At 37.1% G+C, this 17,192-nt stretch overlaps 1 protein-coding gene across 2 annotated transcripts; it reads left to right on the top strand.

Moving 5' to 3' along the window:
• The first annotated feature begins 2,742 nt into the window (after window positions 1-2,742).
• On the top strand, window positions 2,743-4,425 carry LOC123713501. 2 transcript variants are annotated; one of them, XM_045667198.1, is made up of 3 exons: window positions 2,743-2,979; window positions 3,097-3,138; window positions 3,211-4,425. In XM_045667198.1, the coding sequence occupies exons 1-3, from the start codon at window positions 2,944-2,946 to the stop codon at window positions 3,802-3,804; spliced, it is 672 nt and encodes a 223-aa protein (XP_045523154.1). In that variant the 5' UTR covers window positions 2,743-2,943; the 3' UTR covers window positions 3,805-4,425. The 2 variants fall into 2 exon arrangements, with proteins under 2 accessions (XP_045523154.1, XP_045523155.1); XM_045667199.1 differs by having other exon boundaries at window positions 2,745-2,990.
• Window positions 4,426-17,192: the final 12,767 nt, after the last annotated feature.

Raw genomic sequence — 17,192 nt, 5'->3', positions numbered from 1 at the left:
TCTTATTAAAAATTTGGTTGAATTTATTTTGGCGTGTTCCGCAAGTCAGTTTCCAAATCGACATGGTCGAGACCGGTAGCAAGTTTGTCATAATAGCCGCAGTCGTCTATTCGGCTTAACGTTTGATGGTCTCTTTTTCCCTATTGCGATTCCAAAAATTAGATTATAAGATAAGAAGAAAAGATTATATTTCATGTTATATTAGGTCCTTACATATGAAATTGGCGTTTTGTATGGGAGGAACAAAAAGTCGAATATTTTTAAATATAATATATTTAATTAATCAAAGTATGAACCATTGTTTTCTATGCACTTTTGCCATCTCATAGGTAGTTCATTGATCCCTTTACTAAAAAAAACCATTCGGACGGGAATCTGTGAAGGCGATTTGGACTGCCCCATCAGAGAAGTTGTCCAAATTTCGAAAAAAATGGTAATCTGTTGAAACAAGGTCCGGGGAGTACGGAAGATGTCTTAAACATTCCAATTGAAGCTCTTCTAATTTGGTAGCCGTCTGTTGTGCAGTGTATGGTCTAGCGTTGTCGTGAAGTAGCAGTGGCGTGGAGCGATTGACCAGCCTGGGTTGTTTAGCCGCTAGCTTTTCCATCATGGTTTGCAATTGCTGACAATAGACATCAGCCGTAATAGTCTGGCCAGATTTGAGAAAACTGCAATGAACAATACCGGCACTAGTCCACCAAACGCTTACAAGTAACTTTTTTGGGGTTAATTTTCGCTTCGGGCAGGATATAGCTGGCTGGCCAGGATCCAACCATTGCGCTGAGCGCTTCCGATTATCGTAAAGAATCCATTTTTCATCACAGTTAATGATTCGGTTTAAAATACCTCCATTATTGTGCCGGTTCAAGCTTTTTAATCCTCCCAATTTGCTTCAAGTGAATTAAAAGTTTTATCACTAACACCGCAGCCTGCAGCTAACTCGGACGTGGTTTGCGATGGATCCGCTTCCACAATAGCCTTCAATACTTCATTATCAACTTGGGTCTCAGGCCGTCCACGGGGCTTGTTCTGCAGGTCGAAATTTCCAGAACGAAAACGAACTGTGTTTTCTTTTGCTACATGACCGCCATACACATCATTCACCCTTCGAGTCGTTTCCGCAGCATTAGTGGCACGGCGGAACTCGTACTCGTAAATAATGCGATACTTTAAGTTTTCCATTTTGTAAAATGAGTGACGCAAACAGAAAAGACAGAAGAAAAAAAACAAATGAATGACGGTCATCGAAGCACAAATACATGAGTAAATAGCTGTACAAATTTGAATTTGAAATTCCTAACCAGAGGAGGTATTTGAGGTCAAAGTGGCCAGTACAACAAAACGCCAATTTCATATGTAAGGACCTAATATTTATATAGAATGGTAATGATAAGTATTTTGTTAATAAAATGATATATCAATTAAATACTATTGTTTAATATCTAAGAATACATATTTGCATCAATGCAGTGCTTAGTCAAGTGACTTTGGTGGAGCATAGTTGAAGTACAACAACCCGGAGCCCTTTGCCTGAAACAAACAAGATTTTTACTTCATTTTTGTATATAAATATGATTTCATTTTATTTAATTGTAATGTAGTTTGTCACTTCATACGTACAAGAGCAAATGAGAACACCGAAAAAGCTATTCCAAATGCAAGGATAGAATTGTAGCGGCGCTGGTCAGCATCATACTTGGCCTGCCAAGATCCACGTGGCACTGGCAGCTCGTCCATAGAGGGGGGTTTGAACTGAGACCCACCATGGTAACGGCGCACTGCAACACACAATTTATATACTGGGGTCATCACAAGTATTATTTATAAGAGAATCATAAATTAGCTACCCTTATTTATTTTATGATGTACAATACACATTTACAATTGTTAATCAACTCTTGATTATGAACAAAAACTTCTTACACATTATATTGTATCTATAAAGAATAATTAAGGTAAGTACTAACAAATAAACAAGTCAATACAACCTGTAATGAGCTTCACAAATTGTTTAAATATCTTCAATGAATTTTTGAAATGCTGCTATTTGATTGGTACGATTTTGGTTTTGTGCTGTACACTGGCATCAGGTTAAAACAAATGCTAGAGGCAGATATAAGTACCGTACCTTATATTTAATGTCTGCATACAGGCATTTAAAGGTTAGTTATGTAATCATTTTTTTATTAAATAAATCGTATACTATTATGAAGTCATCATGTAAGAAATGTGTTCAAGTTCCAAATGTAGAACACGGTATATGTTTTTAGACAAAGTAACAAAAAATATATAAATATAAAAATTTAAGTCGGCCTTAATTATTTACCTGTCGTTTGCATTAGACGAGACGCTAGAACTCTAGGCAAAGCCATGGTTATAACTTCTTAAGATATTTGAAGGATGGAAAATAAACTAAGTAAAGATTATTAATTTTATATATAAAAAAATCTAATGCGGTTTACACCTCCGCGGATGTACGTAGTACCCGTAACACAGACTAACGCACTCTACTCTACACTCGATCTTACACAGGGAGAGGAAACCGAAAAAAAAGCATTGTCGTCGGTATATACACGACACTGACAGTTAGCAATTACCACAGATATTAATTAATAAGCTGAATACGTCTCCTTTTTAGTATTTATAACAAATTGTATGGACTAGTGCTTTCTTTTCTATGCTAAATCTTGATTTAGAAAATCTTTCTTTGTAGGATAGGAGTTAGGACTTAAATTCCTTCATTAAATTAATATAAGTTCTTGAGACAAAGTCTATTTTCGACAGGCGTGACCCACCCACCCACACAAAATCAATTCGTATGATAGTCACGTGAAAACGTTTGAGCATTCCACGCCTCGAAAAGTGACATTGTCTCAAGCCCTTGCCATTTTTATTAGTAATTAAGATTGTTATTAATAACAAAAAATACTTGTAACGCTAAACATGGACAATGACACCACTGCAGGTTTAACTACAAATGTAAGTTTTGAGTGAGTATTTGAGAGTAATAACAATAATTGTAATTATTTTCGTAACAATAAACTTCATATACTCATTGCAATTTGCAGAATGATGTTGAATTGTTATTTGTTTTAGGAACCAACAGAAATGGAAAGACTTTCAGTATTAGAAGAAAGGGTAAAGGACAAGTTTAAACAGTAACCTTATGAATCTTTAGATAAAACTATTAATTGTTTGTTTCTGTTTTAGGTGTGTCCTTTATGTTCATCTAAAATAAATTTCTTTTTTATCAATTACTTTGAAAAATTTTTGATGTGTGAGAACACAGAGTGTGAGTTTCCCTTTGGTTATGAAGACTTACAGTTTGCCAAAGTGGATAATCCTGACAATCCTGAAACTGGATCTATAAGAACTAAACAAAGTTTTTCATCACCTTCATCTATTTCTGGAATCACAGTATCTGACGTAGACCAGCTGTACCAAGCTTGTGAGTCTGAGAATAATTTGCCTGATCAGGTACCAGTATCTTTAAGTCGGCCAACTAGACCCCGTCAAAGCAATATACTTAAAAATGTTGCCCCTCTCAATAGCCTTCACTCGGAAATTATGAAAATGAATAGTCAGATGAAGATAAGCGATCTCACAGATAAGAAACTGATTAAAAATCTTTACAAGCTACAGAATTGTACTGGAGCACAGTTATTAAAACCGCAAGAGTTGACTACCTTAAAACGGGGTGAATGCCAAAAGCAAACAGAAGTTAAAATCAATATAAATCAGATGGAAAATGACATCTCTGTTATAAAAATTGAGTTGTTGAGTTCAGAGGTTAGTGAAGGTTAGTCTTGGTAATATACTGGTAGATGGTGCACTGGGAATGTATGACATGTCAATGAACCTGGAACTTTTGAAATGTACAAATTGTGTTTTACTTTAAAATTGTCAATATACTTTTAAGTACTATGACATTATTCCCAGTAAAACATATTAATAATTTACTATCTTAGAAAAGTATTTTTTTTAAATGTGCAATGGAATAAATGATATTAAAGTTGTCCAATAGTATCCAAACATTTGATTCATTAGTCAGTTCATAATAAGCAACAGCACAATACACACATCAGTTTTTTAACACTGATCCACTGACAATTAAGATTGAACTTCAACACAAACATTTGGTCCAAGAATTTGTATTTTTCTCATAAAAATTCGTGATGGCTGGTGGACTCAGCTTAACAACAATAAGGGAGCGATAAGGATTTTTAAATATGTTTTTTTACATTGTTTCTTGTTTCTACTGCTTAGAATGAAGTTAATGTTATTTAATTATATTTGTAATAAATACTTATTGTGAAGTAATACAACAGTGTCAGTACCAACTATGGAACAAAACTGGGATTACCTTCCTATTTTTAAAGTAGGAATATTTTACCATTAAAGAACTTTACATGCTAATTTATTGGATCTATTGTCTTTATTTTATTAATTTAAAGGAGCGTTAATTCGTTCCTGTTAATCCTCTGTCAAGCTTGGTGTTAGTTTCTGTTTGTTCATTGACAGTTTTTATAGTGAATGAGAGATAACAAATTTACATAATGGATTAATTTAACTAGCATTTGGCGGGCCTTCATATTACTAACTAATGCAAAAAAGAACTCGACGTGGTTTCTGTGGTCTCATATGCTGAGGGCTGGAGGAATCACCGCCAGTGGCAACTGTATATTTACATCCGATACATTGCTTGATTGACCGAAGATTGTTCTACCAATTTGCATGCTGCACCAATGACTTGGCGTCACGATGTAAGTCCCCAATAGGCTGAATCGACGGACGTCGTTTCTGCAGTGTTCCGTCAAAATGATTTTATCTGCTGTGAATATTAACCAGCTATTGTTCATTAGCTTCTCAATTCGTATATGATGTTGCTGACAGACTTACTTGACTTAATGTCCTATAACCCCTAGGTGGGGCAGAGGGCGTCCACAGTGAGTCTCCATCGCGTTCGGTCTTGAGCCTCGTGTTTCACCTCGCTCCCAAGTCTTTCCGGCCCTCTTTGCCTCGTCCGCAACTGTTCGGCGCCAGGTTTGTTTGGGACGGCCACGCTTCCGCCTTCCTTGCGGATTCCAATCAAGCGCCTGCTTGGGAATGTGATTGAGATCCCTTCGGAGTGTATGGCCTATCCAATTCCAATTGCGTCGCTTGGTCTGCTGGCTGATCGGGGTTTCGACAGCGCTCCCAAAGTTGCTCGTTAGAGATCTTTTCAGGCCAGTAGATTTTCAGAATACGGCGAAGACAGCGGTTAACGAAGACTTGGGAGTCGGTGCGAGATGTGTTTGGTGACCTTCCACGTTTCACACCCATAGAGCAGCACAGATTTGACGTTGGATCCGAATATTTTAACCTTGATTCGACGCGTCAACATCCGTGACTGCCATATAGGCCGAAGTTGTGCAAAGGTTGCTCTGGCCTTGGCAATGCGCGAAGTGATGTCCTCTTCTGTACCTCCAGTTTCAGACACGACGCTTCCGAGGTAAACAAATTGTTGAACGCTTTCTATGTCCTCTGCACCCACCCGCATTGGGGTGCGATTCTCAACTCCAACACGCATTTCTTTCGTTTTCCGGGTGTTGATTTTGAGTTCCGCAAATCCCAGCGTTCCAGGTCGTCCAACTTAGATTGCATGTCGCGGTGCGTGTGACTCAGCAGACAGAGGTCATCGGCATAATCCAAATTAAAAGAGAAGTTAGGCCGCGCCCCCAATGCCCGACCGTATGGACGCGGATGCCGCTTCACACCCGACGAAGAGGGTGAGTACAGGGTAATTCAAAAATACCTTACCGAACTCGAGGCTCACGAAAACATCTCGTGGTTTTCGTACTCACTCCCGGCGGAACAAGATTTAAAGGTGGCCATCAGGGGCATTCCGGTCGACACGTCACGAGAGGACATCACCGCCGGCCTACGTGACCTCGGCTTCGCGGCCGAATACGCACGCCCCATCCGCGCCCGCAAGGGTCGACCGGGTTGTATTTTCTACGCGCAGATAAGGCGCACCCCGGACCTCATCCCTGCAATATACAATGTAACGGAGCTTCTCTGCATGCCCGGCGTCACCGTGGAAGCATGGCGCGGAAGGAAGGGCCTACGTTGAGACTACTTCAACGTTGCTTAAGAACGACATCATAAAAATGGGTAAAGCTTTCAATATAAAACACAAGTCTAAATTGTGCGCTAAACACTTAGGATTACCATACCAATGAAGATACTCCGATTTACATATCTGAAAATTTAACGCCAAAAGCATCTAGACTCCTTTATCGTGGAAAAGAGTTGGTGAGATCAAAGGCATATAAATATTGCTGGACTTCGTATGGTAAAGTATATCTCAGGAAAGATGATTACACACCAATACTTTTACTCAAGACTGAAGCTCAAATACAGCAAATAATGGAATCCTACTGACTATTGCAGGTTTTATTAGTTTTTAAATGTACTTGTCACCTTATCTTTTGCAACCGTTATCACAACAAAATATCTTATGTAAAAACACTAAAACATTATACACCATTGTACACTCTCCTTTATACTCATCATAAAAATGCACCTCTTGTATTGTCTGTCTCTTTTACTAGGGACAAAATTAATACTGCAACCTTAATTTATGTTCTCTCTCTCTCTCTTACACGTATCACGCAAAATACAATAATACTCAATACTACCCTCAAATACTGCATGTCATAACACCTATTGCTAAAATACCAATACCCTTCAATTATTCGATTTACATTGATTATGGTCATAGAAAAGGATACATTTCTGCTTTCTCTTTCCTTTACACGTTTCACGCAAAATGCAAATATCCTCGTTACTACCCTCAAATGCGGCATGACATGGAATTTATTACTGAATTACCAATACCTACCAATTATTCGATTTACATTGATTGTGATCATATAAAAGAAATAATTTCTTTTTCAAAATTTATTATGGATAATACACTCACAACAATTCATGATTTAGATGAAACTGAAATAGCTATATCCACTTCGTGTGAAGTAAAAAAATCTAAAGCAATTTATAAACCCTAAAAAAAAGTGATTTAACTATTATAACCCAAAATATAAGAAGCATTTATAGGAATTTCGACAATCTACAAGTAACCTTAAGCAGTTTGGAAATTGAGGTAGATGTAATGATATTAACTGAATGCAGATTGAATAATACAAAGCTTATTCCTCAACTTAGCCAATATTCTTCATATTATACTAAGAATCAGCTTAATCAGAATGATGGCGTAGTGGCTTATATCAGGAATAATCTTAAACCCAAAGTACGTGAAATAATCTTAGAAAATGCATCTTGTATACAAATCGAGGTACTTAATCATTTAATCTTAGGAATTTATCGTTCTCCTTCTATTCCGAACTCAGAATCATTTCTTGAATCACTTCGTCTACACTTGGATCATGTAAAGAACAAGAAAAATATAGTCATCACCGGTGATATAAATATAAATCTAATTTACAATTTCGACAACAGTTACCTAAATAACAGACTAAACTATCTTAGTATGCTATCAATATATGGCTTAATGCCGGGACATCTCTTCCCAACTAGAAATAATAACTGTCTTGACCATGTTATGATAAAACAACAAAATAAAAAATTTCAGGCAAAAGTAGCTGTATTGAATATATCAATTACAGATCATCTCATGGTTTTTTTAAGCTTACAGAAATTAAAAATGCATAACGCAGTAGAGGTTAAAAAACTTAAAACCTATACAGATTTTGATAAAGCGGTAATAACATTATCTCATAAAAATCTGAATAATCTCTTACTTTGCGAGGATCCAAATGAAGTCGTTGATAAATTAATAAATAAGATTAAAAAATCCTTAGAAGAAAATACAATAATCACGAAGGTATCTAAAAAACATCAGATATTAAAGCCGTGGATAACTGCCGGTATCTTGCGGTGCATAAGAAACAGAAATAAAACGCAAAAGCGTTTAAAAAATAATGAATATGACGAAGTTCTATCAATTACTTATAAAAGGTATAGAAATTTTTGTAATAACTTAATAAAAAAACTAAAACGAAAATATGAAAGAACACAATTAAATAATTCAGTTAATGACCCAAAACAGTTGTGGAAAAATATTAAAAAGATTACATATATGAGTCAAACAAAAGATAATAATGACGAACTATTAAATCTTAAGGCTACGCCTACAGAGTCTGTAAATGAAGTTAATAATTATTTCACAAACTCTACTGGCTCAGGAAATTCAACAAAGCTCGTCACACTTGCATTCGTTTGTTCTATTTAGTACCGACCATCTAGAGGTTGATCACATAATCAAAAACCTAAAATCAGATAGCGCACCGGGGTGGGATAATATTCCCACACGATTTCTAAAACTCGCTAGAGGTCTTTTAGTACCTTGTCATCTGGTCAACCTATGTTTTCAAAAAGGGATATTTCCGACAAAACTTAAGCAAGCTATTATTGTACCGGTACTTAAATCAGGCGATAAAGACAAAGTCAATAACTACAGGCCAATTTCCATTCTTCCAGCCATCTCTAAGGTCTTAGAAAAACTACTAAATATTAGATTACTAAACTACCTTAATAAATTTAATATTCTATCAAGCGCACAATATGGATTCAGGCAAGGAAAATCAACTGAAGATGCCATATCTCAATTAACGTCTCTAATAGTATCAAACCTAGATAAGGGAAAGAAATGCCTTGATGCATTTCTAGATTTAAGAAAGGCCTTCGATACAGTCTGTATCTCCTCACATTTACATAAAATGGAGCATATAGGCATTAGAGATACACCCTTAAAGCAATTTTGTGATTACCTTTCAAGGCGAACACAGAGAGTGAAAGTAGGAGATTACGTAAGTGATGAATTGGAAATCACCTATGGGGTTCCGCAAGGAAGCATATTAGGTCCAACATTATTTTTAATATATATTAATGCATTAAGCAATCTAAAACTTGATCACGGGCAAATATTTTCCTATGCGGATGATACGGCTGTACTTTTCACAGGGCTTAACTGGGCAGAGGTAAAAATATCAGCGGAAGTTGGGACTGACAACTATTGCTAAGTGGCTTTTGTCTCTCAATAAAGAGAAAACTAACTATGTATGTTTCAGAATTTCTGATCGAACTCAACCACCTAATGATTTTAAAATTAAAAAAAATCACTGCGATATGCAAAGAGACAGTAACTGTCCGTGTCTTCCAATAGCAAAAGTTAGCTCTATCAAATATTTGGGCATTCATATAGACGAGCGACTATCATGGTATCCCCACATAGAGTCCATGACTGGTAGATTAAGGAAACTAACATATATTTTTAAAATTTTGCGACACATTACATCGGATATAATACTTAAAAGAATTTACATAGCACTTGTTCAGTCCGTACTGGCATATTGCATAAACATATGGGGAACGGCCAATAAAACAAAATTTTTGGAATTGGAACGGGGACATAGGGCTCTATTAAAGGTCATGCTGTTCCGGCCATGCAGATTCCCATCGGAAGAGCTTTATCATCTCAGCCAATTACTTTCCGTTAGGAAGCTGTATGTCCTGAGTCTAATTTTAAAATCACACAGAGCGCTACCATTTGATAGTAGGCTGTTCTTAAAAAGAAATAGGGATGTTGTCGTCGGTCAGACCGTTAGGACTGACTTTGCGAGACGCAATATGCAAGCAGACTACATCTATAATAAATTAAATAGGCTGCTGAACATCTACCCGCTTACCGTCTACAATCTAAAAATACGACTAAAGGGCTGGCTCATGAACATACTCTACGCAGAGTTGGAGCTTCTTCTGAGGCCTAGTATGTAGTACAGACTTTATTCATTCACTCCCTGACTCACTCACTCACTCACTCACACATTTGCACTCACACATTTGCACTCACACACTCACTTATGCACTCCAGTGTGTTGATAACAGTTAAAAATCAATAACAAAAAAAAAGTTAATAGAAGATGTAACTAAATTATATATAAATAAAATATTTTAAGGAATGTATAACTAAGTTTGTTATGAAAGAGCTGGAAACCCTGACACAGGTATATTTTTTACTTAAAAGGGTTCCCAAATCTTACACATTGTAATGAAATTGAACTTAAAATGAATAAAAATATTTTATTATTATTTATTATAAGTGATCGATATGTACAGCCATGGCACGTACAAACATAGGAATTTGTCAAGATTGTAATAGAGCAAAAATGTACGAACCTTGGCACGTACGGACGGATCATCACGCTTATAATTCTAAGATAGCCTGAGTGAGCAAAATGTACAGCTTTGGCTCGTACATACTCCCCCAGGCAAAAAGTGCAAGATGAATATGTAGTGCTTTACAAGATGAATCCATTATGTGCTTAATAGTCTCTAGGAGATACTTAAAGTCTCTAAACTTATGCTAACACTTCCTACACCAATCCACGGCACTATCACTAACACTAAGACCTATCAGAGTCCGGTCCCGGGTGGTTTTTGTAGAGCCCATTGCGAGACTGGCTGCCACTGCTGCTGCCAATGCCGCTATCGACGTCTCTTGCTGCCCATCAATTGTTTTCTGTATTGGAATTGTTGCTTGGCCAGATGGTATCTGCTGGACAGGTGCTACCGTACCTGCTCGACGAAACCTCCGCAACAATAGAATCGCTCCTACCACGACGAAGATGCCCAAGATAGAGTATAAGGCAATATACTGATGTACGTCGTGAAATGTCACACTACTAATTATGGGAGCCTCCTTTCGCATATCTTCCAGATCCGTGCCTATTTTATCAAGACTATTAATTGTGTAGTTGTTTTTTGAATTTTCAATAACATCCGAGGATAATGACACATTTATCATATTATTAATTGAATCCATATAAGGCGAATAAACCATTGGTCCAGTCTTGAGCACATTCTGATAATCGTTATGAGCATAAATGACACCTTTCTTGTTGCGTAACATGCAACCATGACCTATGCTTATTAATCCAGTCGTATTTAATTGTTCTGCAGAAATTTGATCGCCACACATAATATGTAATGGACACCGATCACAACAAAAGTATAAATATGTATTCTTTTTATTCAGGTCAATCCACTCGTTATCGCATGGCATTTTCTCAAACTGACATTGCTTTTTTATTCCTGTCTTACATAAGCTATCTTCTGGTTTCATATTATAAAACAGTTTAGGTAGGTTACAATAATAAATATCGGAATAATAATCACAACTTGATAGCAATTCATTTTCTGACATCTGTATGTATGAATTTTTTTCTTTGTTTATTGCGACGAGATCTGAAATAGAGACAATTTTGACCATCGTAAGTGCGTCACTCTTATAAGGAACAGAAATCACATTATAGATTTCAAAACCATCTCGGCTGACAAGCGGAACCGAGATTTCCAATATTAATTGCTCATAAAGCATCCTTGCCTTAACTCTTAAAAATTTATATATATTGCCAAATTGTTTTTGACTATTATTAATTGGCAAAGAAAGATATGTTGAAATATGATTGGATATTATATTTAATTCCCTGCGTAATTGTTCTGACGAAATAAGGTGAAAATTAAATCGACCATGGTAAATATCGGTGATGGTGTCAATCAGATACTCCTGCATATTCCTTAAATTAGCAAGTACGGTTGTTGCTGAAATGCTGTCAAGAGTAAACTGAGTAATGCTCTCTAGTCTATTGATTTCAGTGACTTGAGTAGTAATTGCCTTCTTAACTTCATTTGCGTGTCGATTTATTAATTTTCGTAAATTATAATTTTCTTGCTCTGACCGCTTCATGAGATTGTACTCCGCTTCCAGAACTGATGTCTGATTTTTCCACAGGTTTGCCAAATGCTGCTCATTCTCTTTAACTAAAGAGATATCCTTTTGATATTGTTCAGCGAATGATTCGTCCAATACTCCGAATAAGGAGTGTGCCGCGTATCCGACACCGTTGATAAGGCCGCGCCGACGCCGCTTCGAGCGCGTGCCCGGGTGCTGCGTAAGCAACACCTGATCTAAGTATTTGAGTTCCTCGAAGCTATGACGTTATTGATTCATAGTAATTTCGCAATGTGTTTTTTCATCGAGGGCAGAACACATGCCTTGTAAAGTTTTATAATATTGTTCGAATGCCTTTTCTCCTTCCCAATAGGGTTTCATGTCATAGTAGACAACGATTCTCCATTTTTCCTGAATTAATTGCATATTACTTATTTTGTCTAAGTATAACCCCTTATTATTGTTGAATGTACTTATATTATAATTTTCCGGATGCGTAGCTGATACGTATGTTAAAAAGTATATAAATGAAAGCATTATCGCTAAAACGTTACCGAGACCCTTTCGTAGTATGGGCCGTGGTTTTGCAGATATGTTTGACTCGTTTTCGGCTGCTGCGTTACTGCTGTTCTGCACTGGCAAGGGACTTAATTTGACAATTGGACGTTTGATTACTCCGTTCTTTGTCTTTAGCGAAACTACTCTGACGATATTATCAGTGCCTGGATGTAATTCTACAACTCTGCCCATAGCCCATTTTCCGGGAGGAATATTCGCGTCGTGAATGGCAACCAAGTCTTGTAATTTTAAGTTTTCTCGTGGTTTTTGCCATTTACTTCGAGATGTCAATGTAGGCAAGTATTCCGATTGCCACCTCTTCCATATGTCTTGGAAAGTTTTCTCCACTAAGTACGTTCTTAAGTCATTCTCGATGGGCAATAATGAAAGTGTAGGGCCCCCAGTTAAGAAATGAGCTGGTGTTAGAAAATTAATATCCTCCGGATCTTCTGAAATTGGACATAGAGGCCTAGTATTTAAACAGGTTTCTAACGGCGCTACGAGTGTCGAAAGTTCTTCATATGTGAATTTTTGATCCCCGATTACCTTCTTTGTATGAGCCTTTAAGCTTTTAACAGCTGCTTCCCATAATCCGCCAGCAGAGGGCCATGCAGGTGCATTGAAATGCCAGTTTATTTCCATATCCGTAATTGTGGTGGCAAATTGTTCTTCTGCGAATACTCGTTTTAATTCGTCATACCCGGAGTCAAGTACATGATTGGTACCAATAAAATTTGTGCCATTATCACTATAAATATGTTCCGGAGTCCCTCTTCGGGCCGCCATTCTTTTTAATGCTGCTAGAAAGGCCGAAGTGGTTAAATCAGATACTACTTCTAAATGCACTGCCTTTGTAGCCATGCATATAAATACGGCTATGTAACCTTTTGTGCACTTGATCCCTCGTCCTTTGCTACTTTTTATTAGGATATATCCCGTAAAGTCAACTCCAGTATGCTTAAAGGGTCGCACCGGATTACACCGAGCTTCGGGCAAGTCGCCCATTATTTGATATTGCATCCGAGGGTTGTTTTTAACACATGTTACACATAATCTCAATTGCCTCTTTACTGCTCTATTACCGCCCACAATCCAGTACTTCTGTCTGATAAGTGATAATGTTAGGCGAGGGCCGCCATGAAAGGTAAGCTTATGCGCTTGATCTATTATTAAGTCAGTCAGCCTACCAGTATGTGAAATTATAATGGGATGTTGCATGTCTTTACTAATGAAGGCATTTCGCAACCTTCCCCCCACACGAAGAAGGCCATCCTGTCCAAGATATGGATTCAATGCAATTAGTGTACTTTTATTAATGCTCTCCTTTCTTCTCAACTTTTCTATCTCATAGAAGAAGTCGTCTCCTTGTACGTTGCGAATTATCTTCCGTTTCGCTTCCTTGACTTCAGCTAATGTAAGGTATCGTTCCCTTTTATCCTTATTTCTTGGTAAAAGCCGTAATATCCAAGCAACTATCCTGATTGCCCGTGAGAAACTACTGCAGTTTTGTATTATTCCCTTTACTGTGTTATCTGTACCTTGTACTATATTAACTAAATATTGATTTTTTTCTTCTTCCTTCGTAAAATATGACTGAGTTTCCTTGTCATTCCTATATAAAGGAAGCCATGATGGACCATTCCACCATAAAGAGTGCATTTCAAGTTGTTTGACGGAAATACCACGACTGGCGCAGTCTGCGGGGTTTTCCTCTGATTTAACATAGCGCCACGTGTTTGACGGCATATCTTGAACAATTTGCTTGACTCTGTTGCTTACAAATGGCTTCCATTTCTCAGGCTGTCCCTGTATCCACCCCAAGGTTACCATGGAATCCGTCCAACCGTAACATTTAATTTTATTATACCCTAAACATGCTTTAACTTTATTAAACAGCTTTGTTAATAAAACCGCTCCACATAATTCACCTCTCGGAATAGAGATTTTTCCTTTAACGGGTACCAATTTTGTTTTGGCTGCCACCAATGAAACCTTGTTGTTTATTCGACAGTAAATAACTGCGGCATATGCTTTATTTGATGCATCACAAAATCCATGTAGCTCTAATGTGCTGTCCGGACTAGTTTGCAACCACCTCGGGATCCTTATTTTAGAAATACTTAGTTCTATTTCTTCTTTAAATTGCTTCCATTTTTTCAAAATAGAAGTAGGGATTTGATCATCCCACTTAATGTTTTGCTTCCATACTTCTTGAAAAAATATTTTCATAGCTGTAATTGCAGGAGCTAACCAACCCAGTGGGTCACACAGCTTCGATATATCTGATAAAAGCGCTCTTTTGGTCGTCTTATTCGAGAAATCAAATGACGATTGAAACATAAAGCAGTCTTCTTTCGGGTTCCAGTATACCCCTAATGTTTTTGAAATAAGATCTCCTTTAAACGTAAATATTTGCTGGTTTTGATCTCGGTTAATTTTTTCCGAAATCTCTTTCAGTATTCTTGGTTCATTGGAAGCCCATTTTCTTAAAGTAAAACCCCCTGACTGCAACAAATCCTGTAACTCCGTTACCATGCTGCATCCTTCTTCTATAGAATGGGCCCCATATATTAAGTCATCTGTATAAAATGCCTGCTCTGTGATCTCCGCTGCCCGTGGGAACCGAGGTCTATCATCCATAGCTAGCTGTTTTAAAGTCATCATGGCTAAAAAGGGCGCCGCCTTTGTGCCATACGTTACGGTTGTCAATTCATATTCCTGTAACGGTCGACTTTGTGAATTTCGCCAAATAATTCTTTGCATTTTCCGATCGCACTCAAAAATGTCAATATTTTTAAACATTTTCTCCACGTCTGCGGTGTATACATATCGGAATCTTCTCCACTTTAATATAAGGGATTGTAAGTCTTGTTGTAGGTTGGGACCTGTATACATTACGTTGTTTAAACTAAGTCCCGTTGATGTCTTTGCTGATCCATTGAATACAACACGCAGCTTTGTAGTTTCCGAATGTTCCCGGGTAACACAATGATGAGGTAAGTAATACCCAATCTCCGGACCCTTGTTTTCTATGAAAGACATGTGCCCTAAGTCTTTATACTCATTTATAAAATCCTTATATTGCCTTGCAGTTTTTGGCTGTTTCGCTAATTTCCGTTCCAGGCTGTGAAATTGTGCTACCGCCATTGGTTTGGACAGACCTAAACTTTCCTTAAAATTATCTTTTAGCGGAAGTCGAACCTTGTACTTTCCATTTGCTTGGCGCAGTGTTGTTTTCTTATACAACTCAAGACAATATTGGTCTTCAGAGGACACGACGGATGGGGACTCTTCAATGTCTTCTATTTCCCAAAATTTCTGTAAATCTTCAGTGTTATTTAGTATTATGTTGCATTGATATGACTTAAGTTTTCCACATAAGATCCATCCAAATCGTGTCTGTTGTGCTATTGGTTGTGAAAGATTTTCCCCTCTTAATATTCCACTCATCATAATTTGGGCGTAGACATCGGCCCCAAATAATATGTCTACTTGACTACTTCTGTTAAATTCGGGATCTGCCAATTCGATGTCTTTGATATATGGCCATGACGGCATATTAAAGGAGTTATTTGGCAATTTGTGTACTAAATTATTCATGATAAAAACTCTTGTTTTTAATGTATAGTTAGTGTGGATAGAAGTACAGGTCAATATAACCTGACCCTTGATTCGTTGTGTGTTTTCCCCCACTCCTGAGATAACACCATTACAGCCTTCCCTCTTTAGTTTCAACAACTGTGCTGCCTTTTCGCTAATTATTGATATTTGAGACCCCTGGTCAATAAGTGCGCGCATGAGGTAAGGCTTTCCATTAACCCCTAACACTTTATTTTTTGCGGTAGCTAAGAGGACTTCTGAAAAATCCTTAGATGCCGTATGTACCCTTTTTGAATGGTCCCTCGTATAATTACTATTTTGATATTGAAGCCTGTTTGTAGACGGGCGATTAGGTGAATTCGAACTATTTAATGCATTATGTAACCTTGTATTATGCTTCTGATAACAAACTCTGCATCTGATTTGTGAAACACAATCCTTGACATCGTGGTCACATAAACAATTAGTACATATCTGTAATGCTAAAACTGTATCAAGCCTTTCTCTATGATTCATAGCTATAAAAGATTTACAATTAAACGTGACATGATTAGCTGTTTTGCATATTTTACAGTACGTGTTTTTAACTATATTGTCATGGCCTCGATTACTCACTTGCGATGACACGAATTTATTGTTGATCGGCTTATTATTAGACCGATATTGATGTTTTGTAACAAAACTCTGCTGAGGTTTGTTGCTGGTTGTTTCCAAGGCAGTAAATGTTTTTTCCAGGAAATCAATTAAATCTTTAAGCACCGGTAACTCTTTTGGATGCTTTAGTGATGCAATATATGCTTGATAGGTGTCGTAATCTAGTTTTTGAGACAGAATATGAACTATAATGGTATCCCAATGCTCTACACAAATCCCCAAATTTTTGAGCCCATTCAAGCATTCCAAAGTGACATCGTGAAGTCTTTTAATTTGCCCCAGGTTGTCCTTTTCAATCTTTGGAAGCTGCATAAAACTATTTAGATACGATGTTAAAATATGTTTTTTGTTGTCATATCTATTTGTGATAATTTTCCAACATGCGTCATAATTCTCGTTGCTAACTTGCAATTGATTTATAAGCCTCTCTGGTTCCTCTCTTAGTTTTGATTTTAAATATTGCATTTTTTCTGCGTTAGAGAGGGTTGAATTTTTATGGATAACTTGTTCAAATAAGTCCCGGAATGATACCCATTTTTCAAAACTGCTGTTAAATATAGGTATTTCTATACGGGGAGTTATTTTT

Source organism: Pieris brassicae, chromosome 8, assembly GCF_905147105.1.
Source record: "Pieris brassicae chromosome 8, ilPieBrab1.1, whole genome shotgun sequence".
Classification (NCBI taxonomy): Eukaryota; Metazoa; Arthropoda; class Insecta; order Lepidoptera; family Pieridae; genus Pieris; species Pieris brassicae.
Note: the sequence above shows the minus strand (reverse complement) of the source record. Positions and strands in the feature narration are given on the sequence as shown.

Bases quoted from the DNA above. Each gene is read 5' to 3' on its own strand.
- LOC123713501 (XM_045667198.1), top strand. From the start codon at position 2,944: ATGGACAATGACACCACTGCAGGTTTAACTACAAAT. The intron at 2,980-3,096 runs GTAAGTTTTGAG...TATTTGTTTTAG, and splicing joins CTGCAGGTTTAACTACAAAT to GAACCAACAGAAATGGAAAG. The intron at 3,139-3,210 runs GTAAAGGACAAG...TTTCTGTTTTAG, and splicing joins TTTCAGTATTAGAAGAAAGG to GTGTGTCCTTTATGTTCATC.